This window comes from Lagenorhynchus albirostris, chromosome 9 (assembly GCF_949774975.1).
Source record: "Lagenorhynchus albirostris chromosome 9, mLagAlb1.1, whole genome shotgun sequence".
NCBI classification, from domain to species: Eukaryota; Metazoa; Chordata; class Mammalia; order Artiodactyla; family Delphinidae; genus Lagenorhynchus; species Lagenorhynchus albirostris.
The window spans coordinates 47,484,827-47,511,094 of NC_083103.1; the positions used below are offsets into that span (position 1 = coordinate 47,484,827).

The window sequence follows — 26,268 nt, forward strand, 5'->3', positions numbered from 1 at the left end:
GTTATGCAGCAATAGATAATTGGAACACCCACCAGGACAGGACGGCCATGAAGATAGCAAGACATTGTCCATATCTACCTTTTGTCAGTCTTATTGGCTTGAGAGTATGCCTTTCTTCTCTTCATATGAAATGTAGCTCTACTGATGGCCATAAGGACAAAAGCATTCCATTTACAGTCATGCTTGTTTGGGCATTTTGAAAACATCCACACTGTAGACACCATTCCTTTCCCTCCCCTCCCCTATTCCTCCTCTGGTCATGCACCAGTGTACTTCCTAGGTATCACATCGCCTGCAAAATGTGCCCAGTTCACTGGCTGGGAAGATGCTTTTGCAGCAACACGCAACCAGGGCAGATCTCCTTGAAGACAAAGGCAGCAAGAGGAATGGGCTGAGAGTCAGTGCCAGGTGATTGAGGGAGACAGTTGGTTTCTCCCCATCTCTTGGAACCAGTTTTCCCCAAGGTCTCTTCCAAAGATCTAACCAGGTTATATCCCTTTCCACTGCCATTTCCATTTTTTCAAGGTACCTTAATTTCCTTCTCTATCCTGGAAAAGACAATGGAGAATTACCTTCCCCCCAAGTTCAATGAAACAAGGTTGGAATTTTTCAAAAGGAATATTTACTAGGAAACTAAAGGGAAACCAAACAGAAGGCAAAAGAACAGAGGCAGAGTTGCAGATGGGCTCAAGGAGTTCAAATTTATAACCAGCCTCTGGCCACAGCTGGACTGTTAAAAGCTCTCCAGCACAAGCCACCTGCCTGCCTCACTTTGCCTGCTGGCCCCTACAAAGCCACCTTCTGTTTCATAACAACAAGCCAGTAGCATACTCGTAAGTACCCCAGGGCTGCTACTTCTCTAGGCAGGAAGATCTTAGCCTGGGGAACAATAGGCACAGCTGCCCCAGGATCTCCTACCCAGGCTCCCAGTGCCAAGGACAAGTCAAAGTTTATTGGGATGGCTGCCTGATATCTACTGGGGCCAGTCTGGTTTCTCTGGGACCATCCTTCTGGGCTCACCCGCCTGGATCAAGAGATAATATTTATCCTGCTGGCACTAGTCCTTCATGCTTTGGTTCTAAACACTGGTATGATGGAAGATGTCTGAATGCAGAGGAATAGGCAGAGGGAACCTTGGGCAAGGAAGGCTGAATTCTTCTCATGTCAAAGACATAGGCAGAACCTTGGGTTCCCTTTGCATCCTGGAGGTTGAAAGCCAGTCAGAGATGGAAATGGATTAGGCAGGCTGGGGAACACATGAAGCTGGAATATTGTAACACTGCCTCATACAACCAAAGGTCTCCATCCCTTTAAGGTCTGACATTGGGGTAGTTTCTTGTACTGGGTAGCTGTGGCAATAAGAACTTTCTGAAGACCTGCAATGATTGTGCTTCCACCCAGTTAGTCCCACATGGAAGTGTTAATTCAAATGAAGATAAATGAGCTTCCCAGGACGGTAAACTACAGTCCAACTCTGGATTCTGCTGCAAAGCGATTGTATGAAAGGGAAATGCTGTCTTGGAGAAATGGTGCAAATGTACGGACGGGGCACCTTACACCTATAATGGGAGAGAGAGGTAACAATACCACCCCCAGGACATGCTGAGGCCTTTAGTTTCATTTGTATGGAGGCAGAAGCAATGAGGATGAAGAACACAGCTGGCAGTGGGTTGGCTGATGTGGTCACAAAGGAAGCTGAGTAATGAATGTGATACCCGGGGAGAGCCCTTGACCTTCACTCCTGCAGGTATTTCCATTCCCCAAGTGCTGTGAAAGTGATGCATGTGTCCAGAAGTGAAAGGAAACCTATCGGTGGCTGCCCAAGGCTATGCCTCTGGGCTGTTGCACATGGAAATACCCCAAAAGGCACTCAGGCCAAGAAGGCCCAAAAGTTGTGCCTTGAATCAGGGGCCAGCCGTATCATCTCTCCAGGAACTCAGCTCACTCAATGGTACTTCTGTTTCTGAGGCTGTTCCCTCAGTGGACAAATGTACCTGGGAAAGGTATTCCAGAATGCCTATGCCACTGAGATGTATGCCTCTCTAACAGGGATGACAATGAACTTTCATTCTCATTGCCAACACCAGTTGAAGGGAAGTGGCTACTGGCCATCTTGAAAACAGTGTTGGGGATTCTGACTCCTCACATCTGGGTTTAGCAGAAGAGAGGGCCATGATCAACTGGTACTCACTGCCATGTACATGGGAGTAGGCAGAGCATTTGCTGTGAACTAGACCTCTTTGTACTCGATTTTCTCCAGGGTAACAGCTTGTTTATCCTATTACTCTCCTGGGGCTATTCCTTGCAAAGCTGGAGTACCTCTTGGGTGAAATTATTTTCTGGAGACAACTATTAGCTCAGTGGTCGTCCAGTGTGAATTAGAACTGCTTCCTATTTAGCACCTGGATAGATCTGCAAATATTCTGTCCTTCCAGGGCCTTCGAGCAAATAACGTCATGTCAGAGTGACATTGCCAGGGCAGCTGCTAAGACCCCATCACCAAGGGCCTTATGTTAATCATTAAGAGTCCTTTAGGTACTCTGAGTACTCTCACTGTATCAGGTGCTTTCTTCCATAGTCCAATCTCAATTCTTGGCCAGAAGAGATGTGCTTCCCCTACAGCATACCACCTTAGGCCACCTGAAGACAGCTGGACTGTTCACGTTCAGCAAACCCAATCTGGAAAGAGGGCCAGTTACTGCTGTGGTTACAGCTGAATATTTGGTCACTGGCGTCGTCTAGATGTTGTTGGATGGGAAAAGTTACTGAAGATCTTTGTAAGATGGTTGTCCTACTGTGTTCTTGGCATAAGTGGTCCTCTTACCCACAGTCATCGTTTCTGTAGGAAGAAGAAACAAAAAGAATGCTTTGGTTTTCATCCATATATATATATTTTTTCCGTTATTTTCTTTTTTTAATTGAAGTACAGTTGACTTACAATGTTGTTAATTTTGCTATACAGCAAAGTGATTCAGTTATACATATATATGTATGTATGTGTGCGTATATATATCTACATATATATACACACATTTGTTTTTAAGTATTCTTTTCCATTATGGTTTATCATAGGATATTGAATATAGTTCTCTGTGCTGTACAGTAGTACTTCGTTGTTTATCCATTCTATACGTAAAAGCTTCCATCTGCTAACCCCAACCTCCCACTCCATCCTTCTCCCATCCGCCTCCCCCTTGGCAACCACCAGTCTATTCTCTATGTCTGTGATTCTGTTTCTGTTTCATAGATGGGTTCATTTGTGTCATATTTTAGATTCCACATATAAGTGATATCATATGGTATTTGTCTTTCTCTTTCTGACTTACTTCAGTTAGTATGATAATCTCTAGTTGCATCCATGTTGCTGCAAATGGCGTTATTTTGTTCTTTTTCATGGCTGAGTAGTATTCTGTTGTATATATGTACTACATCTTCTTTATCCATTCATCTGTTGCTGGACATTTAGGTTGCTTCCATGTAGTGGCTACATAGTAGTGGATAGCACTACCATGAACATAGGTGGCATGTATCTTTTTAAATTACAGTTTTGTCTGGATATGTGCCCAGAAGTGGGATTGCTGGATCATACAGTAATTCTATTTTTAGTTCTCTGAGGAACCTCCATACTGTTTTCCACAGGGGCTGTACCAACTTACACTCCCACCAACAGTGCAGGAGGGTTCCCTTCTCTTCACACCCTCTCCAGCATCTCTCATTTGTAGACTTTTTTTTTTAACTTAAAAAAATATATAAATTTATTTATATTGTTAATTTTTGGCTGTGTTGGGTCTTCATTGCTGCGTGTGGGCTTTCTCTAGTTGCGGGGAGCAGGGGCTATTCTTCATTGCGGTGCGTGGCCTTCTCATGGCGGTGGCTTCTCTTATTGCGGAGCACGGGCTCTAGGCACGTGGGCTTCAGTAGTTGTGGCATGTGGGCTCAATAGTTGTGGCTCACAGGCTCTAGAGCGCAGGCTCAGTAGTTGTGGCACACGGGCTTAGCTGCTCTGTGGCATGTGGGATCTTCCCAGACCAGGGCTCGAACCCGTGTCCCCTACACTGGGGACACGGGTGAACCCGAATCCACCCTGCTGGTGGATTCTTAATGACTGCGCCACCAGGGAAGTCCCATTTGTAGACTTTTTAATGATGGCCATTCTGACGGGTGTGAGGTGGTACCTCATTGTAGTTTTGATTTGCATTTCTCTAATAATTAGCAACGTTGAGCATCTTTTCATATACCTATTGGCCACCTGTATTTCTTCTTTGGAGAAATATCTATTTAGGTCTTCGGCCCATTTTTCAATTGGGTTGTTTTTGTTGTTGTTGTTGTTGAGTTGTATAAGCTGTTTGTATATTTGGGAAATTAAGCCCTTGTTGGTTGCATCATTTGCAAATATTTTCTCCCAGCCCATAGGTTGTCTTTTTGTTTTGTTGACGGTTTCCTTTGCTATGCAAAAGCTTGTAAGTTTGATTAGATCTCATTTGTTTACTTTTGTTTTTATTTCTACTGCCTTGGGAGACTGACCTAAGAAAACACTGGTACGACTTATGTCAGAGAATGTTTTGTGTCTGATCTCTTCTAGGAGTTTTATGGTGTCATGTCTTATGTTTAAGTCTTCAGGCCATTTTGAGTTCAGACAATACTACAAAGCTACAGTAATCAAAACATCACGGTATTGGCACAGACATAATGGATCAATGGAACAGAATAGAGAGCCCAGAAATAAACACACACACCTACGGTCAATTAATCACTGACAAAGGAAGCAAGAATATACAGTGGGAAAAAGAAAGTCTCTTCAGCAAGTGGTGGTGGGAAAGTTGGACAGCTGCATGTAAATCAATGAAGTTAGAACACACCCTCTCACCATACACAAAAATATTTCCTTTTTTTTTTAGCACTGAAGTATAGTTGATTTACAAAGTTTCAAGTATATAGCAAAGTGACTCAGTTATATATATATATACACACACACACACACACACACACACACACACACACACAATGTTCTTTTTCAGATTTTTTTCCATTATAGGTTATTACAATTGAATATAGTTGAATATAGTTCCCTGTGCTAACAGTAGGTCCTTAATGTTTATTTTATATACAATAGTGTATATCTGTTAATCCCAAATTCCCAGTTTATCCCCCTACCCTTCTCCTTTGGTAACCATAAGTTTATTTTCTATGTCTGTCATCCATATATTTTTAATGGGTATCAGACAAATGCCAGGCACTGTGATAGATGCTGGGGATACAGATACCATGAGGAAGACACAAATCCTGCTTTCAAAGAGCTCACAGAGGGAGAGATTACAACATGAGAAGCTAAACAACAGAGATGTGTGTAAAATGCGTAGGAGCAAAGAGCGGGGAAGGACAAACTTCAAGGGGATTGAGGTCTACAGGGAGGATTCTGAAGATGTCTTGAGCTGGGCCATTTAGACTGAAGGGGAGGCCGTCAGGAGAGAAGGAGGGAAGGCCACCGTGGGCCGAGGAAGTTGGAGGGACTGTCAGAATTTGGTGTGAGAAGTGGAGCAGGAGGAAGTAAGCCTGGGGAGGGGAGAGTGGTTCTGCGTGGTGTGACACCCCTTCCATGCTCTCAAGCTGTAGGGGGTGGGCTCTTTCACCGGAGCCCCAGACTTAGAGTAGCAGGATATCTTGTGATTCACACTCAGCCCGGCATTCAAGTTAATTTAAACTCAGGGCATCTTCCAATACAGACTAAGAGTATTAATGCTGCAGTCACAGAGAGAAAGAAAACTGGAGTCACTTCTATGGACATAGCAATAACAAAAAGCAAACATGTAAACCATGGGAGAGCTGCGAACGTTCCCAAACTGGAATGTGTGGACTGCATTTCAAAGGTCAAACGTTCATGTGTGAGGCTATTAGAGAAAGTAATACAAGCCAGAGCATAACTGGTGAAGGTAAAGCCAAGTGTGACGGTGACCCTGGGCTCTGAAGTGTGTGCATGGGTGTGGGTACACCCATACCCCTGGGAGAAGAATATTCTTTTCTGGATCTAGGAGGAAAATGTGAATGGATATTTCCCTTATATTGTGATTCAAATACAACTGTCCCAGATGCTCTGGAGCACCCTCCAGCTGGCTCTGCTTCCCAACCCACCACCCACATCAGGTACTGGTTCCCAGAGCCCCTTCTGCCAGCTGTGAGACTCATACTGCAGGCCAGCTTGCCAGTCCCTGAATCCTTTCTTATCAGGAAGGCAAACCGTCAACAGGCTCAGCCCCACCAATGAATGCCATGTGGTCTGGAATTAGCTGTGCTGCTATTAGCCAGTGAGGCCATATGCCACACGCCTTCAGGTTTTGATTATCTATAGTGATACGAACTTTACAAATCCTTAGAAGAACCCTCTGAAGTTCTTTACTGAAGGATACAGAGATGTAGAGAGATTAGTTTGCCCAAAGCCATGCTAAGTGTCAGAGTTGGAATTTGAACCCAAGATTTCTAACTACAAAGTTTAAGCTTCACAGTATTTACAATAGCCAAGACATAGAAGCAACCTAAATGTCCATCGACAGATGAATAGATAAAGAAGGTGTGATACACACACACACACACACACACACACACACACACACAGGAATACTACTCAGCCTTAAAAAAGAATGAAATAATGCCATTTTCAGCACCATGGATGGGCCTAGAGATTATCATATGAAGTGAATTAAGTCAGAAAGAGAAAGACAAATACCACATAGTATCACTTATATGTGGAATCTAAAATATGACACAAACGAACTTTTCTACGAAACAGAAATGGACTCACAGACACAGAAAACAAAGGAAAGGGGGTGGGGGAGGGATAAACTAGGAGTTTGAGATTAGCAGATACAAACTACTATATATAAAATAGGTAACAATAGGGGCTTCCCTGGTGGCGCAGTGGTTGGGAGTCCGCCTGCCGATGCAGGGGATATGGGTTCGTGCCCCGGTCCGGGAAGATCCCACGTGCCACGGAGCAGCTGGGCCTGTGAGCCATGGCCGCTGAGCCTGTGCGTCCAGAGCCTGCGCTCCGCCACGGGAGAGGCCACAACAGTGAGAGGCCCGCGTACGCAAAAAAAAAAAAAAAAAAAGATAACAATAAAGTCCTACTATATAGCACAGGGAACTATAGTATATTCAATATCCTGCAATAAACCATAATGGAAAAGAATATGAAAAAGAATATATATATATATATGTATAACTGAATCACTTTGTTGTATACCAGAAACTAGCACAACATTGTAAATCAACTATACGTAAATTTAAAAAATAAAATGAAATAAAAAGTTTAAGGTTTAGCAATTATATCATTCCTAAACGCACTGTGTAAGTTCAGTCTATATATCTGAGCTTCTGCCTTGGTTTTCTAGCTACTCTAAATCTAGCCAGGTGAGGTAACTTTAAGAAACCCTAATAAAAGCTAGCAGCATGCCGCAGGTGCTGCATATCCCACTTCAGCTTCCTACCTTCTTATTCCATTTCTCTGGATTCCCCTGGCCAGTGGCCTGCATGTGTATCTCACTTGCCCCCTCAGCTCTATACCCCATTCTTCCCTGTTATGACCTTAGTTTCACCTCTTCGTTTGCACAGTCCCTCCAGACTGCTTTGGGTAGAGCTCTCCCAAAATGCCCAGCCTTAGGCACTACCTCTGTACCTGGTTTGTTATGGCCTTACCTAAGGCCTGCTTAGAGGGCTGGGCTATGACCTCAGCCCATCTTTTAACAGTCCCCATACCCAGGAATATCATCAGCAGAGGCCATGCTGCCAGTGGTCAAATCACAGTACAGCTCCAAACTGACCTCTATAACTGTGCTTTGCTCACTTGGTGAAGTCTCCTTATGTGCTCTTAGCTGGAATCAAGCTCAGCCCCTGGGAATACTGTGGAGCAGCCTACTGGTCTACCCCTTCTTCACCTGGGTGACTTTTCTGGGCCCTGATCCTGCCTGGTCCCAGCATCCTTGTTTTCCTACTCTGGACAGTGCCACTAAGGCCCCAGAACACTTCTTGGTCTGCCAGCCCACAGGATGAAGGGATTAAAGAAGTTTCAACACCTCTGGCAGAGTGGTAAGGTCACTTCTACCAGGAATCTCACAAAAAAAGCTTTTGTAAACAAATTTCTCCCAGGGAAAGTCAGGTAGACAAGTCAGGCATAAGAAAAAGCAGTTGCGTTTTTCCAGGAGAAGGACAATTTTGAGTACGCCATGGGTGTATTGTGCTGAGGCTCAGTCCTTTTTGCCTCTCTTGTGGGAGGAAGACTTGAAAAACTCAACCAACCCCCCCCAAAATAAGCAAATTACAATCTCTTTCTAAATTCTTGTAACCTAATGAGCTGTTTCTCAGCCCAGATTTCTGGTAAATGAGGTATAAGGAAAGAGTTTTCTGTAGTTCAGAAGAGCAATGACCCGGTAGGAATGGTGGTGGGATGGGGTGGTGGAGACTGTGGCATCAGGGTCGGAGACAGCAGTGGTGGTTCAGGGACTGGTGGCTGTCAGGCTGCCTCGCGGCTGCAAGTGCTGGCACCGGGCCCATTTCAGGGGGCAGAAGCAGCAGCGTCCTTGCTATCGGGAAGCGCCAGGGGTTGAGAAGGTATCAGGAACTTCAGTGGCATCAACAAGATGTACTGGTTACAATCTTATCTGAACAGAGGGGATTTTAAGCAAATTCAATTGTTCTGAGACATATGGATTTGATTTGAATTAAATTGAATTGAAACTAAAGATGAGAACTGTCCCAATGAAAACTGTAATGTGAAGTGACATTTCTATCACAAAAATGACAGCTGATGTGAGACAGGCCATTGAGACTGACCCCAAATTAAGAACATGAAAAGATTAAGTAGATCATTAGATAATATCTGCCTGTGAATTGGAAAATGGGTTTTGATTACAGGAAGTATCTAAGGGTTTCGAAATAAGAAGCTTGTCAAAAACTGAAGTGACTCATTACATGATTCAATCTTATTATACTTAATACTGTTAAACTTGTATTTTAAAATTTTATTTTTTAAATAAACATAAAAATCTTGGGATTTCATTGACTATTTATTACTTAACACAGCTCTTCAAATATATGAAGAGGGCTTCTCTGGTGGCGCAGTGGTTGAGAGTCCGCCTGCCGATGCAGGGGACACGGGTTCGTGCCCCGGTCCGGGAAGATCTCACGTGCCGCGGGGCGGCTGGGCCCGTGAGCCATGGCCGCTGAGCCTGCGCATCCGGAGCCTGTGCTCCACAACGGGAGAGGCCACAGCAGTGAGAGGCCCACGTACCGCAAAAAACACAAAACAAAACAAAACAAAACAAAAAAACAAATATATGAAGAAACATAATGCCTGGCCCGCTTAGAATCTGATTCTTCCCTTCCCAATTTCCCCAAGGAGGGCATTCTCTAGTCTTCTCTCCCCCTCACATCTTGAAGAATCAGTATGTTAAAGAAAGAAAGCAGTGTGAATATAACTGCATTTCCAGCCAGGAGACTGGGGCAAAAGATAGAAAATGGAAGCGTCCATCTGGGTAATAACTACTATCTATTGAGCACTCAAGCACCCTGCTTTGTCCTAAGAGCTTTGCAAACCTCTCATTCAATACTTGTCTCGACCCTCTGGGACAGATGTTACAGTTACTTTTTTTACAGAGGTAACTGAGTCTGAGAAAGGCCAAACAACAAAGGTTGTAAATGGCAGAGCCAGGATCTGCCATCACGCGTTTATGGATCCAAATGTGTGCTCTTTGGTACTCTGCCCAGGATGGCAAATTATGGCACCTTGAATGCCAATTCCACTACAGCGCCTTTCTAAGGATTCTCAGCTCAGAAAAGAACTCGGAACAGTCCAGTCTTCATAGGAAAGCATGTTAAGATCCATTGTCAGGTCAACCTTGAGGGGAAGGTGGTGAATGGTGACATGTGTGACATGCAGGCTGTTACTGAGAGGGGTTCATCAGAAACAAGCAAGAAGCAGGGCTATAAGTGAGGCACCGTTCATAAGATGAGTGTTGTCATGGTTTTTCAGATGAAGGGGCAAGTTAGGGAACTGCCGCAAGGAAAAACTTATTCTACCTGATGAAGTCAAGTAGAGGATTTTTGGGTTGGTTACTCCAGGTTTACATTCAGTACATTTATTAATTAATTGGTTCAACAAGCATTAATTGAGCACCAGGCAAATGTGCTGACCGCTAGAAACAAGAAGATAACCAACGCACACCCTGCTCTTGAAGAGCTCAGTTGTCAATAGATGACTAGAGAACTGAGGATGATGAGCAAGAAGAAAGAGTAAATGAGGTCTTATCAGGAAGCTTGATTGTAACTGTTAAGCAGTATGTGCATATGCATGCGTGTGTGTGTGTGTGTGTGTGTGTGTGTGTGTGTGCACGCACACGCACAGGCGCACATAGCTCCATCTACTCAAATCAGGGAAGGAAGAAAAAAGTTATGATAAAAAAATTGGGTAGGGTGAAAGTTGAAAGGTTCCTAGGATATATATGTGATGCACTGGATTGAGGAAAAAATTCCCATTTTAAAAGCCTGAGGATGTCTCCCACTGACAATGCAGCTAGCAGAAGCCAACCATAAGAAGAGACTTCCTTTGTTAATGCATAGCTTTGGTGAAATCTCCCTGGGAGGCAGCCCATGCCCGGTCCCAGGTCTGTGCACAGGTATCCTACCTTTGTAATTTGGGACTCAGATCTCTGCTAATCTCAGTCACTATAGAGGACTTGAACAGATAATTCTATTCCTGTTATTTGGAAAAGTAACTTTGTAATGCCAGAAAGGTATAGCATACAAGAATAACAAATGAGGAAGTAATGATGCTTTTGTGTTAAGTCATATTTATTTAAGTGTAATAACACAATTTTGCTTCGTTTATGTTTTGTTCATGTTTTTAAAGTAAATGCTTAATGAAATGATACAGTAGAAATTTATCAGACTTACGATTTTTAGTGCATATATTTAGGAGAACATAACTTGTTAAATTTATAGTCAATATTCAAATGCTTAGGAAAATCCAATATACTAAATTTATGAATTTGATTTTTAAGATGTTGAAATGCTCAAGGCAATTTAATCTAAATGTATAAGATTTTATTTATTACCATTATAGGAGTTAACAGTCCTTGAGAACAATTCTGTTTAACACCTACTGTGTTAGATATCTGAAGTGTTTCATATAATCACATTTTAAATTTGTGACCTTAGTTTGAAATGTTTAAGGGAAAATAGTCAAATCAATTGCTTAAACAGTGTTTAAATGTTAGAAGAATTTTTTGCTAGATTTATAAGGTTTTTTCCCCATTAATTTGAAATATTTAAGAGAATTTGATTAAGTGTGAAATTGGCTTTAGAACTCTAGGGAAATTTAATCTGTCAAATTAATGAGCTAATTGAGAATAAAGCAAAGAACAAGTAAAAATGAGCATTTTAATTTCAAAACAAAATGATTAGATTTATAATCATTGTAACAGTTAACACTAGGTAGGATCTAGTATGTACTGTTTTAAGCATATTGCATATATTAATCTATTTACTCCTCACCACGATTCTTTGAGGTGGGTTCTATTATTATCCCCACTTTATAGATGAGGAAATTGAGGTACAGAGATGTTAAATGACTGCTTTACCAAGTGCTACAGTCCGAATTGTGTACCCTCCAAAATTCATCTTTGCAGATGGGGTCAGAGCAGGTAATCAGGGTCAGATGACATCATGAGGGTGGGGCCTTCATGATGTGATTAGTGTCCTTATAAGATGAGACACCAGAGGGCTCTCTCTGCTTCTCTTTCTTTCTCTCTACCTACCATGTGAGGACACAGTGAGAAAGTTGCCACCTGCAATCCAGGAAGAGAGCTTTCACCAGAACCCAATCATGCTGGCACCCTGACCTCTAACTTCCAGCCTCCAGAACTGTGAGAAAATTAATTTCTGTCGTTTTAGGCCCCCAGTCTGTGGTATTTTGTTATGGCAGTCTGAGCTAAGACACCAAGTATATTAGTTTCCTAGGGCTGCCATAACAAAATACCACAAACTGGGTGGCTTAAGTCAACAGAGATTTATTCTCTCACAGTTCTGGAAGCCAGAAGCCTGAAATCAACATGTGAGTGGGGCCATGCTCCCTCTGAAGGCTGTAGGTAAGAATTTCCCCTTGCTTCTTCCTAGCTTCTGGTGGGTACCGGCAACCCTTGGCTCTTTGGCTTACAGCTGCATCACTCCAATTCCTGTCTTTATTATCATGCTGCATTCTCCCTGTGTGTCCCTCTGTGTCTTCACATCGTCTTCTTATAAGGACACTAGTCACTGGATTTCGGTCCCATCATTTGGGGCCCAGTACAACTCCATTTTAACTTAACTACATATATCTACAAAAACTATTTCCAAATAAGGTCACATTCTGAGGTTCTAGGTAGATAGGAATTTGGGGAGGAACACTATTTAACCCAGTATCCCATGTCACCATATTCAACACATTGATAAACCCAATGTCAGTTCTCAGTCCTCATTTTACTTGACCTATTGGCAACATCTGACAGATCTGATCATCCCTTTCTCCTGGAAACAACTGCTTTTCTCTTGTCTTTGGATAGTACAAGTTTCTTACTACTACAATGACTTTCTCTTTCCTATTCTCTGTTGGTTTCTCTTCTTTCCCCTACTTTTTTTTTTTTCCCTACTTTTAAGTGTTGGAATGTCCCAATTTTTAGTCCTTGGGCCTCTTCTCTTCTCCATTTACATCTCAACCACAACTTTACAACTACAGTTTGACCTACCTCTGGAAATCTAGATTTCTGTATCTAACTGCCACTGATGTCTCCCTGTAGATGCATCCAACAGATGCTTCAAATGTAGTAGGTCCAATTCCTGACTGCCCTGCGCAGGGGCTCCACTTGCAGTCTTCCTCAGCTCACTTCATGGCAACTCCATCTTTCCAGTTGCTCAGGCCCCAAACATTGGAATCATCCCTTCGCTTGTCTGTCACACCCTACATCAGGAAATCCTAATAGGTCTCCTTCCAAAATATATCCAGAATGTAACCACTTCTCACCTCTACTGTTTCCATCTAGGTAACAGTGGCAGACTCCTAAAGGTCTCCCCACTTTCACCCTTGCCCTGATATGGTCTATTCCCAGCACAGAACCAGAGGGAACAATTGTAAGCCCAGGCCATGTCATATCTCTCTTCAAAATGTTGCAATGACTTTCCTGTTCATCTCAGAGTGTGAACCAAAGTCCTTATGAAGATCTACTAGGTTCTTTGTAATTGGGCCCTGCCCACCCTGTGTACCGTCCTGATCTCACTCCTATTACTCTCCCTCTCACTCCCTCTGCAACTCCCACACTGCTCTCCTCACTGTTCCTTGTACGAACTTCCTTAAGGCCTCAGCGCTGGCTGTTCCCTCAGCCTGCTTTTCCACATGGCTTGCTCACTCATCTCCTTCAGGTATTTGCTCAAATGTAAGAATTCTTCTTGAGACCTACCATTACCTCTATTAAAATTAACCTCCCTTTAAAAAACACAACCAACCAACAAAAAAAACCATTACCACATTTCTGATTCTCCTTACTTTCTTGTATTTTTTGTAGTACTTATCACCTTCAATATTATATACTGTGTTCATTTACAATGTCTATTTTCTGTTTCTTTCACTAGAATATAAGCTCTATGAGGGCAAAAGTTTTTGTCTATTTCTTTCTCACAGATGTATACCCAGAATAGTGTGGTACTCAATCAATATTTACTGGACTGATCATTACTTGGACAGAATGGCAGAATACGACAAATTACGCAGGAATGCAAAGAGGAATCTTGAAAGATTGCTGAGATAAGCAACCAGCATGGTGATCACAACCATGAAGGAATTCTGAGCTTCCTGTAGGAAACAGTCATGGATCTCCCAATGTGCTTTTAAACTAAGGTGATTCTTTTGCAGAGACATTTATGGAACTGTCTGCCCTTTTGTGTTGCCACAAATATCATCTGTGATAATGACTGGGAATTTGACTGCATTGATTTAACTCTCACGGGCGTCATCTTGCAGTTGGAGAACTGAGTGCTGGAAGGAAGGTAGAGCTCATTTAGTCCTCAAGAAAAGGGAGCTTCTTTGGCTTTCAGAGCTAGCCCTGGGTTACTTTTATATATTAATAGAACCATATGCCTGTATGTTTGAAAATATGACATGCAGAGTCTTCCTAACAAATCAGCAATCATGTTCCAAGTTGTAAGATAGAAGGAATTGGAATTCTATCCAGCAAGAAATTATTCGACACTGACTTTGTGCCAGGCATTTTGCCAGGTACTGGTTATACAATGATGAATAACAGTCTCTGTCCTCAAGGAGCCGTTGGATGTGCTGCAGGTGACTCATACACAGATAATATCAAGTGACACCAAATGTTAAGTTAGGGGTGGGCACAGGGTACTAGGGGAACAGAACTCAGACAAGAGACATTTAACTCACAGCGGGACGATCTTCAGAATGCTTCCTGAAGAAGATGACTTCAGGAATGCTTAAAAGATGAGCTGGATCTAGCCAGGCAAAGAGGGGTGGAAAGGACAGCACACACACAAAAAGAAGTGAAAGCAGGAGTAGGGGCCATGGGGTGAATAAAAAACATGGTGTGGACCACCAATGATTGGGCATGGCCTCAACATAATGCAAGGGGGAGATGAGGGAGGAGTCACAGAGGATTCTGAATGCCAAAATAAAGAACTCGATCTTGTTCTGGACAAAGGGCAGTTACTGAAGGATTTCAAGTACAGGAGGAACACGGTCAGATTTGTGTTTTAGGACTTGGACCCCAGAAGCAGTGTGGAGATTGGATTGGAGAGCACACAAGAGAGCAGGGAAACCAGAGCAAGTGAGCATGTGGGAGCAGCTGAAGCACCCCTCGTGCCTTCGTAGTCCCCATCACCCTGGCAGTGAAGATGGGAAGGAGATAGTGGGTTTCGGCTCCTGAGAGCTCTGGCCCCCAAATAGGACTAGAGTCTTTAAGTTCAGCGTTTCCTGAAAAGGGACAAATGGAGCTCTGAAAAAGAACAAAGAGCCACAAATGCCAAAGAGATCATGAACGAAGAGCCATATATCTACCCCCAACTGCCCCTAAACATTAGCGCACAGTAAATGGATGCCAGATCTGTTCACCTGTGAACTTGACTTCGGGATATTACCTTTATGGATGGTGGGCATTTTCTGGCTAAAGAACAAGATCCCAATGTCCTCAAGCTCTCATTTGCCTGACATTGGAGGGAGGTGCACCCAGCCTGCTGCAGGTGTGGGTACCTTGCATTTCTCCTCGGGATGCTTCCACCCACTGTAAGTAGCTGTGTGCAGGCTTCATCTCTCTTAGTCCTCCCCCAGGCACGCTCACACTTGACCAGTCCCCTCCTGTCTTCTGATCACCACATACTGGAGACTTATCCGTGGACCACAGAGGAAAGCCTCAATCACCACTGTAGCAAAGGTCAACAAGGAGCCCAAATCAGTTAAATACAGTGAATTTAACTGATTCAGACCTCAAGGGGTTCACGGTCAAGGGAGAAGACAGATGTATTTAACAAACTATAAAGCTAGAGGCGGTAAGTGGTCATTGGGAGTCACCATCAAAGTATTAAGGGAACACTTCGTGCTAAGTGGGGTGCAGTTCACAGAAGAGGTGGCACTTAGACTGAACCCTGAGGATTAGGTAGGATTTATACGGTGAGAGTGTAGAGGAACAGTATTCTAGGGCAAGGAAGCATCAGGAGAAAAGGTACAAAATAGAAAATTAATTTAGAAAACATAAATAGGTATGACTATTTACCTAAAAGCTTCCATGTAAGCTTTTGAAGGAGAAAGACTTGGTCAAACCTGGGTTCTCCTTCCTAAGATGAATGGCTTAGAATGAGAAGGAAATGACTGAGGGGCTGCTGAAATCGCTTCCACAGAGCACCTGAGGGAGAGGTGACAGGCACCGGGCGACCTCCTTCTCAGGCACCTGCTGGGGCCAGTCTCACCTGACTGGGTAGTGATGCCGGGATGTGCCTGCCCCGAACCAACTCCTGATTGTGCTGGTTGGACACAGCCTCAGGGCACACAGAGCACTGGAGCCAAGGGTGTGGCCAGGTCTACCTAAACCACATGGACACAGAGGGAAGCCAGCGGATCCTCAAGGAAAATGGGGTTGTTTTACCAGAAGAGGAGAGAAGAAACACTGCGTATGAAAAACCCTAAGGGTCCACTTCAGAGCTTTTCCCGTTAAGATGACCAGGGAAAATCATGTTCCAATCTGAAGGAATCAAATCTTTGCAGCTACGAAGTTTAGCCTTAGCAGAATACAACATTGAAAAACACATTTGTGGGAAAAAACTCCACAGAATATAACATGACTTCTAAAATGAAAAAGAGTATTCCATTAGCTTTTAGGATTTTTTTTTTTTAATGGGGCTTTCAGTTAATCAGTTTTACTGTATACTGTTCACTGCACATCCTACTGGTTTTGAAAATTATGGTTATATTGAAGCAGATGATTTAGGTGGGGGGAAGAAACAGCAGAAACAGAACAACTGAAAGTAAATTAGCAAAAAACGTACATGACAAATCATTTGGGAATGTGAAGTTAAGGAACACTGAATTAGTGCCAGCAGGATGAAAACAAAAGAAATTTCCGCAGTTCTTAGGCATTGTTTTAGTTTTGTAGTCTTCATTGAGCTGAATAATAACAGCACAGAGGGGAAAAATCTTTTAGAACCAGCAGAGCTGACCAAGCATGTGACAACCTGGTTGTGTCTGACTGATAAAGCTGCGTCTTCTTCCAAGCTGAAGATTTGCTGGGATGTGTAGGTTCCTGCAATTTTTTTTCTAGGGAGAGGGCAGGGGAAGAAAAAGAAGAGTGCACCTGGAACAGCTATAGGTTGCCTACTTCAACTTGATGATGAAGTGGTGAAGAGACAGCCTTTCCTAAGGGGGCGGAGAGAGGTCCCCATCTGGATCTAGCCCAAACAGCCTTGGTTTCTATGCCCAAGAAGCAATGGCACAGAAGAACACTGTGATGTTAAAAGCTCTGTATGGAATCAGAAACATCTTAGTTTAAATCTGGATTAGTCAGCTTTTGCTGCAGTAACAAACAACCCCCAAATCTCAGTTGCTTTCAGCAATAAATCTGTGGGTTGGCTACAGCTCTGCTGGGCTCAGCTGGACCTGGCTCCAGACAGGTAGAGGTCTGCTTCTGAGTCTTACTGTTTGTTCCAGGACCCAGGGAATTCCTATGACAGAGGCCAAAAGCTCAAGGGGTCAAATAAAAATATGTGATGCTTATTAAAGCCCTCACTTGGAACTGTCACCCCACCCATAGTCTACTGGATAAAGCAAGTCACAGGGCCAAGTCCAAGTCATTGGAGTATAAGGCCCTCAGAGAGTGTGGAGAGGGCATATGCCAATGGGCAGACAATGCCATCGACTTCATTATGCTAGCTCTACCACTTAATGGCCTCTCGATGTTTGATAAGTTAGTTCAGCCTCAACTTTTTTCATCTGGGGAGATAATACTGTTTACCTCACAGGGTGAGGGTTAAATTAGATGATGCATGTACAGCACTTAGCACAGTGCCCTGGATGGAGGAGATGTCACATGTAGGAAAGCTAATGTTGTCTTATTATTAATCTGAGGCATCAGATTACAGGTAAGGTGTGCCTGCTTGTCAGGAGCCCAGTGACCGGCACTGGGGAGGAGGTGGGACGCAGGATTGGCAGGTTACATGGGCACAGACCAGGGGAGCAAAAGAGGAGGGCGGTCAGGCAGGCACGTAAGAGTTGAAGGTGGTGGGAAGGCCAGGGGCACTAGACCCAAGGCTCATGAACATGGGGTGATGAACGCATGGACACACGGGTGAGAGATGGCTCACGTCCCCTCTCAAACAACTCTGGGAGAGCAGCTGGGTTGGGAGAGCTTGTGCCTTTATCTTCCCACCCCCGGGGCAGCCTGGTCGCCCTACTTCCTCCAGGTAAGGCATACTTGGCCCCTGAGGCCAAACCTGCCAGGCCTCACTCCCTCACCTTCCACCCACACTGTCCAGTAGCCTCTCCTCTCCCTACTGCCCCCCACATCCTGTCCTGTACTTCCCCTGCCACGAATGAATCCCCCCTTTGAACCATCCCCAGTCCTCCTCTGGGGCTTTCCATCTGCTGTCCATTCTTGACCTTTATCAAAGACTCCATCCGTCTCCTCCCCTTAAGTCAATCCTGCTTCTCTCTGATGTCACGACTCTGCCACCCTCTCCTTCGATCCCTTGAACTCCCCACACCTCAGGGTGGGGTGGTGGCATCGTCTCTTTTGCTCCTTGATGCCTTTGTTCCTACACCTTCTTGTAATACCGCCCGTCTACCCTCGACCTCTCCTGCCACCACCAGGAGGAAAGGTCGAGGGTAGATGGCCTCTTGGCCACCTCCTTCATCTGTGCTCCGGTTTTCCCTTCCAACCCCCAGTCCCACACTAATAACCAGGCCAGGGAGGTGTCCCACTTGGTGCCAACACATCCCACTGTGACACCAGAGCTGGGCATACGGTGGCAGTGGCGGGTGAGGAGAGTAACGCAGATCTCTGGAAAAGCTTTAGAGATGCAGCCTCTGACTCAGTGTGCCCACTGCAGAATTATCTCGGAGGTGAGTTATTTATACAAAAGGTGAGTTATTTTGAGAGAATTCTTTGTGCTCTGAAGCAGAGGGAATTTTGCCACTTTATCAAACGATTTCAGTGAAGTCTGAAAAACGAAATCCATGCGCTACATAATGTTGGAGACGGTGGGTACAGTTGGTATTTTCAGCATAGATTGAAGTGGGATAATCACAGCGTGAAACTGCAGTAAGTAAAGCACAGTCGTTTCGCTGAAGCAGACACAAGCACAGGCATGGGATGCTTTCTTCTCTGGAGCAGGAGATGTGTGCCGCTACCCTGGTCTCCACTGTGTGGCCAGTGCGGCCGGGACTAGAGCTCTGAGTGGAGAAGATAAGACCCCGTGAGGGGTCTGTGTACACACCGCTCGTCTCACAGGAGCCTTCAAAGGCAATGATGCTTCCCGCAAGCCTCAGGCTAGACCTCCACACCTGAGCACGGCTTCCTCGCACGGCAAAGGCTGTTTGCAGAAGAGATCTGAGACAGAAGCAGGTGGTTCTGAAGTCCTGTCGGAGGCCGTGGCCTCCTCTGCCCACTGTCCTCCCTCCCTGCTGCCTCGCCATCTCGTGCCTTCTCAGGTTGACAAGCAAAGTTACAAAATCGTCTCGGAATGCGAAATAGCCCAAAGTCTGCAGAAGCCTGAAGCCCAGCTGTATTTCTCTCTTCGTGGACTGTTCAGACTTTTCCTAAAAGCCCTTCCAGAGCAGGAGATCCCATACTGTCGGTCCAAGCACGGGATGCTGTCTGTGAGTGTTTCCATTCACCTTTCAGTGGGTAGAAGTTGAAACACGTCAACTTCCAGAATCGTGCACTGAGTGTCAGTGAAGGACGCCCGGTCCGGGAGTCAGGAAAGGGGCTTGTGCAACTCATGCTGAGCACGTGGGAAGCTCGGCCCTGCCCTCTTGCCTCCCTCCTTCCCTTCATCTGTCTTTCTCTCCTTCAGCCAGTTCCGAGCACCTCCTCATGAGGCCGGGTCTTACCCAAGGCTGTGCAGGGACTCAGAGACACATGAGATTCCATCCCTGCTCCCAGGGAACTCATGGTCTAATCAGGAAAACACACACAAAGTTACGACGCAGCCTTACGCGAGCTATCACGTAGGTATTTACACAGAGAGGAGGCTATGCTTGGGTTGTATCCTAAGGAAGTCTGCACCGCCGTTCTGGGGAGGTGTCCCGGGCAGATGGAACGGCACATGCAAAAGCAGAGCGACAGCACAGCACAGCGTCTCTGCATCCTAGAATTAGCTGGTGTGGTGTGGCTGGGGCATAATATGTCGAGGGAGAGAGAGAGAGAGAGAGAGAAGCCCGGCTGTGAAGGGCTCTGTGTGCACTCTAAGGAACCTGGGTTCTACCCTGTGAAAGGAAGCCAGGGAGAGTGAGAGGGAAAGACAGAATTGGGCTGGGGTGGCCGGGAGACATGAAGCTAGCAGGCAATTCCCATATGCACTCACCAGGGCACAGGGGAGCCGGCTGCATGTCTCCTGCTCAGAGGGGCTCTGATACTAAGTCGAGACTGCTCAGACCCCCAAATATACCGTGGTACCGCAGCGGAAAGCCTTAGCATCTGTCAGCCAGTGCTCTCGCCAGCCCTGCAGACACACATACTTCCAAGTCACCAATCCCCGCAGGCCAAAGCTAAAGGACAGCAGGATGTGTGAGCCCTTGGGCCCCAGGAGTACAGGTAATGTCGCGGTCACGGCCAGGTTCTGCTGGGACCCAGGGTGGACACCGCAGGTGGTGCTGGTATGGGTGTGCCCTTCCCTAGCTCCCTAGTGTGCGTCCTTCCCTAGCTCCTCTCAAGGACTGAGCCTTTACTGCTCCCTGGATGGGCGTCATTCTGTTACTCTGGAGTCATTGCAAGAGGCCCAGGGGGCTGACCAGGACCAAGGTGGCTCACAGACAGAAAGGCAGGCAGCGACCACCTGCCCACATGATCCAGGAAGAAGGGAGGAGAAGCCGTGCGCCTCCCACAGGGAGCTCGGGGTATCCACCCACCACTTCTCCTTGAGGGAGTTGACACAAGGGCCATGTGGCTGGCTAGGTGTCGAGCCGGAATGCCAGGGAGGGCTTTTCCTTCCCTTGCTCTGGGAATGCCGGAGTCCAGGTTCTTAAGGGACCACCCTGTGGTACCAAATGCTGAGGTTAGGAGTCAGGAAGCTGCCATGATGTCACTGGGCCTGGAGACACTGGATGGGAGGACAAGCCCCACAGAAGGCCCTTCTGGGAGGTCCCAAAGCAGGAGAATCAGGGTCTGCCTAGTGTGTCTGGCCAGCAATCCAACAGCCCTGTGGGCCTGGTTCCTACTTCAATAATAAATAACAATAATAATAAATCCTTCCAACAGTAACAGTGACCATCCATGAACATCTGGCTCTGTCACATCACTGGCTGGGCGCCTCTCATCCTCTCATTTGCTCTGCAGCCCTGCCTCAGGGCCGCACATAGCTGTGAGATGAGATGGGTGCCCTCCAGGCCAGTCTGGCACCTGGGTGGTGCTGAGCTGGGGGCTGGTTCCCAGTCTGGGGCTGCCGCATAGTTGCTGCTCACGCAGGGGCAGGAGCCAGCCCCGGGGGCCAGTTCCATGCTGGCTGCAAGAGTTGGGCTTTTTAGCAAGCTCAGCGGAAAGAGCCCCATGCTACGGACAGGAGGACAGGATGGCCTAAGCCCAGACACTGGCCAGGGGGCTGCTGCAGCAGTCTGGAAGAGTCGGCTCCCAAACAGGGGACTTCCCCCAGCACCCTCTGGTGTAGACAGTGTCTCTGGGATCCCAGATTTAGGTACAGAGTCAGAAGAGCTGATCTGGCCCAAGAGTCCTGCCTATTAGAGAAGTTTTCTCTCTGGTATCACGAGGCAGGGAAGCAACTGAATCCTGTGGGTCAGCAGCCCCCTGGCCGCCAACTGATGGAGAACAACAGAAAGCAGCTTAAGACAGAAACTTGGGGCATAACTGTATCCAACTGTGAGTCCACGAAAGCATCTGAGAGAGACAGAAAAGGGCCGTCAGAGGTTTGGGAGGGAAGAAGGCTTGTTCGGGGAGCTGCCAGAGCAGTGAGGTCAGGTTCCTGGAGAAGCACGGGGGCAGCAGCTGAGGGAGGGCAGGCTCAGAAAGGATAGGGTCGCAGAGCAAGGGGCTTCTGAGTGGGTCACCACCGAGGGAGGTCAGGGCGGAGGGGCAGCCCCTGTGAAGCCCAAGGCTGGCGCCACAGGCTCTCAGAAGCCGCTGGGCCTCGCGGCGGCACATTTCTGGGCACTCCGGTTCTCCCTCTGCCTGTCTCCTTCCCTGGTACCCACTTGTATGCTGACTAACAGCGATGATTCCAACTTCCCGAGCGCCCATTAAGTGCCAGACACTGTGCTGAACACATTACATTATTTTCTCACGTTTAAGTCTCCCAACAGCTCTACGAGGCAGGGCCTATTACTGTACCATCACAGTGTTGAATAATCTGAGGCTTGGACCGGCTCAAGGACACACAGCTGGGAAGTGGGGGAGCAGAAACGTGAGGCCAGGGCTCTGACTCCAGAGCCCCGGCTTCTAAACATCACAAGCTTCCGCTTCCCAGAGGGAAAAGACCTCGTCCCTGCCTTTGAGCTAGTGGGTGGTGGCCCAGGGCCCCTGCAAAAGTCCAGCGGGGGGGACCCTCCTGGAGGCCTCTTGGCAACCAAACCAAACCCCCTCCCTTCTGCCCCCAGGTTCCTCTAGGTCCCAGTGTTAATCCTGCTCTGCAAAATCACAGGGAGATGAAAGGTGAAAGCCTGCGTCCCTTCCGCCCCCCTGCGGCAGGGCCCAGGAGACGGCCACCAGCAGACCCGGACCTTCCCCTGGCTCTGCCTCCATGGGAAAGCATACACGTGGGCTCTGGAAATGGGGCAAGTTTTCACTTAAAACTATCTGCAAACAAACTTCAGTGCCTTCAAAATTATACATTCACAAACCATTTCTAGACTCTGGAATAGGATTAGACGGTAATGATTTAATTGATGGTTAAGTGTGTAGATAAAATGAATGTGCTGAATCCTTTCCGTAATTCTCTCTCCAAGGAGCCCCAGCAGCTGTAATTACTGTCTGAGGCTGAAATTACAAACCAGCTGTAGTTTTTAAGCAAAATGTGCTGTAGCCCTTGCTGGAGCACAGGCTCAGCGGTCATGGCTCACGGGCCCAGACGCTCCGCGGCATGTGGGATCTTCCCGGACCGGGGCACGAACCCATGTCCCCTGCATCGGCAGGCGGACGCTCAACCACTGCGCCACCAGGGAAGCCCCCTGCTGGATCTTTGAGTAAAAGTTGGTCACTCCCAGCCCAGGGCTCACTAGGTCCTCTCAGTGAAGCACCGCCCTGGCAAAGGCTCCTCTCCCAAACCTCGGGAGCTTGTTCTCACGGCTGCTCTGCACCCCTGGCCCTCACTGCTCTCTCTCGCCTGCTGCGGGTGATCCTTCCTCCTGCCCCTTCTTTACTGGGAAGATTCCTCAGACCAGCCGGCTCACACAGATCTACCCCTGTGGGCTGAGAGCAGGCTGAACAAAGGGGTGCCCTTAAATCTCAGCTCGGGGATGATGGCGGAGCTCTCCTTGCCCTGGAGGTTGACCCCTGGGGTCACTACAACTCAGGGTCTACACCCTTTTTGCGGCCAATACACCACATTAGGTTATAAATCCACTTCTGGCTACAGTGAACCAGGAGTGCTGTCTCTATTGATCAGATGAGCCCAATCACGATTAAGTTCCTTGCAGAAGCTAAGCTCCTGTCTGGATAATTACGCAGAACTCATGTGTTCATTCAACAACCACCACAGAACTACCAGGTACAACCTATGTGCCGGGTGCTGTGCGGAGGACTGGGGACGCCTTGGTGAACACAGCAGACGCAGCCCCTGCAATACTGGACTGTGGCTCTTGAACTGTCCTCTACTTGAGCAGGAACCTAGCGAAGGTCCTGGCCAGCAGGTTCATACATCTGGATCTGCATCTGGAGAGGAGGTAGGTGGATAGAAGAGGCTGGGGTGGGCATGCTGCAGGCAAGGGGCGAACACAGGAGCTGCTGATTTCAGCAGAGCTCATGGGAAACAATGGGCTCGGTTCTCTGTAGCCGCTTTCATGCATTCAGCACTTTCTGAGACGCCTACTGCGTGCACAGGCTGTGCTCTTCTGTGGTTCATCTCTTCTATCCCAAACCATGGACCCCATACCCTTTTCTTGCAGGGCTCTTACTGGGTGTGAACAAGACAGAACAGCACCAGGTAACACTTATCGAAGCTGTTATCAAACAATCTGTCTCATGATCTACTTATGCAGACATCCTCAGCTGGACTGTAAATTCCATGGGGGATGGGATTAGCATTTTCCCTCTGTACCTCCAGTGCCTGGCAGAATGCTCACCACCTGCTCAGAAATATTTGGTTTATGAATGAAAACAAACCATCAAATGCTAGGGAGGAAGAAGACAGATGTGACCAACACATTCCACTACTTGGAGCAGGGCGGGTGTCAAAGATCCCCACTTCCACCCCTAAAGGGGAAGCAGTGCTCAACTCCAAGGACTTTGTCAGGCGAAGGTGCAAGGCAGGGGAGTTTGTGGAATGATGAGTAAATCTAGGCTTCACAGGGGTACCCTGGAATTCATTCATTCTACTCCCATTCATTTTCATTCATTCCCCCCCACCTCTATTCACTTTTCATCAGTAGACTGTGTGCTTGTGCAAGGCAAGCTCCACATACTTTTATTGCCAAATCCTTTGTCTACACATTGGATACTACAGAGAGGCCCTAAATAAACGCTTCAGAATGAGCACACCAGGGCTTCCCTGGTGGCGCAGTGGTTAAGAATCCACCTGCCAATGCAGGGGACACGGGTTCGAGCCCTGCTCTGGGAAGATCCCACATGCCGTGGAGAAACTAAGCCCGTGCGCCACAACTACTGAACCTGCAAGCCACAACTACTGAGCCCACATGCCACAACTGCTGACGCCCACGCACCTAGAGCCCTTGCTCCGCAACAAGAGAAGCCACCGCAATGAGAAGCCCGCGCACCGCAATGAAGAGTAGCTCCCACTGGCTGCAACTAGAGAAAGCCCACGCGCAGCAACAAAAGACCCAACTCAGCCAAACATAAATAAATAGATTAAAAAAAAAAAAAAGAATGAGCACACCAATGAAGCCATCAGAGCACTGAAGGGTCACCTGCAGTGACACGGATGGCCAGGGGAGGGCAGCAAAGGGTAGCAGAGCTGATGGCAGAGGCCCCAGGACCGGGTTATTTGCTCTTAGGAGATCACTTAGGTCCTGTCACCCATGTGACTATTAGGCGAGAGCACTGACTGGAGAAAACTGCTGACAGAAGTCCAGTAAAATCCAGAATCATAAAGGAGGGAGGTCAGTTTGAGTGGGGAGCTACAGAGGCTGGTGGCCAGGGCTGGGGTTTGTGCGGAGATGAGCTGAGGCCAGGATCACAGGTGAAGAAGTACGTGGTGCAGAGCCACAGTGTTGGCGGCACAAGCCCGTGCGGCGCATCCTTGGGGGCCTCAAACTTACCCCCGGTGTTGACTCTGGTCCTTAAGGTGACAAATGTCCTGAAAGTCTGACCTGATACCGTGTTCCATCCTGGTCTGGGCTCAGGAACAGTGGGAGGGAGGGCCAAGACCAGACGAGGGCTGGTTTTGTGAAGGATGCTCTCAAGGCCCCCCACTCCTGCCGCCAGGCGTGGGAACTGGCAGAGCCCTGGGGCTTTAGAAGAAGAGCTCTTCCTCTCAGTGGATTTCCCCTGTCGCGCAGAGTGCTGACGGCGTGTGCAGAGGTGTGACAGGAGGCAGGTGGAGAGCAGGCCAGTCTCCTGCCGGCCAGGATCAGCCCTCACCTGGAGAGGTTCTCAGCCGGGGCTACTGGTCTGGTAAACTCTGGTCCAGGCTTGACTTGCTGCCCTGCCTATGTTGGCTTGAGCCTTTTGGAACTGGCTAGAAAATGCTTTCTTTCCAGGAGGGCAGATGACGGAGTCCAGAGTTGCGGACAATGGGGGAGTGCTGGGGAGTCACAGCTGGAAGGTTAGACGGACAAGGGGATGGTCAGTCTGAAGAAGGGGCTCTGTCCAGGCTGGAAAACAATGTCCTCCGAATCAGGGGAGGGCCTTTGGGGCTTGGTGGGTGTGACGTGGCCAGCTAACCTGGACGGTAGGACACACATCCCTTTGGGATGCTATGAGTATCAGTAGCTTTGGGAGTCCTTAGCCCAGGAGAATATGAAGAAGCACATCCTGTCCAGTGTTTCTAACCAAAGCAGTTTCCTGCACGAAGCTCATAGTGACCTAGCTGTGAAAAACCTGCGGCCTTGTCTCGAGTACGCTGGTTCTTTGAAGAAGCTCAGCTTCCTAGTACAGAGAGATGAGCCGATGTCTAGGTTCAGGAGTGGGGCCCTAAATTTAGGGAAGTGGATAAACAGGCAAATTTCTAGACAGTGGAAGTGCTGCAGAGGGGCAGAAGCAGTGCTGAGAGAGACCAATTAGTAAGAAAAAGGCAAGAGTGCATTTTCCTTCCTGTTTTTTTCATCTTTTGTACATGTCCATGTAACATATCAGTAATTGTGTGTTCCTCATACTTATGGAACCTAAAAAAAAAATGGTTCTGATGAAC

At 47.0% G+C, this 26,268-nt stretch overlaps 1 protein-coding gene across 1 annotated transcript in view; it reads right to left on the reverse strand.

The window, feature by feature from the left end:
• Positions 1–603: 603 nt before the first annotated feature.
• The window catches only part of SYT9 (synaptotagmin 9), a 186,381-nt gene continuing 160,716 nt past the window's right edge, over positions 604–26,268 (reverse strand). The window contains exon 7 of the mRNA XM_060157806.1: positions 604–2,839. Coding sequence (XP_060013789.1) covers positions 2,831–2,839 — 9 coding nt within the window. The 3' untranslated portion in view covers positions 604–2,830. The remainder of the gene's footprint in view (positions 2,840–26,268) is intronic.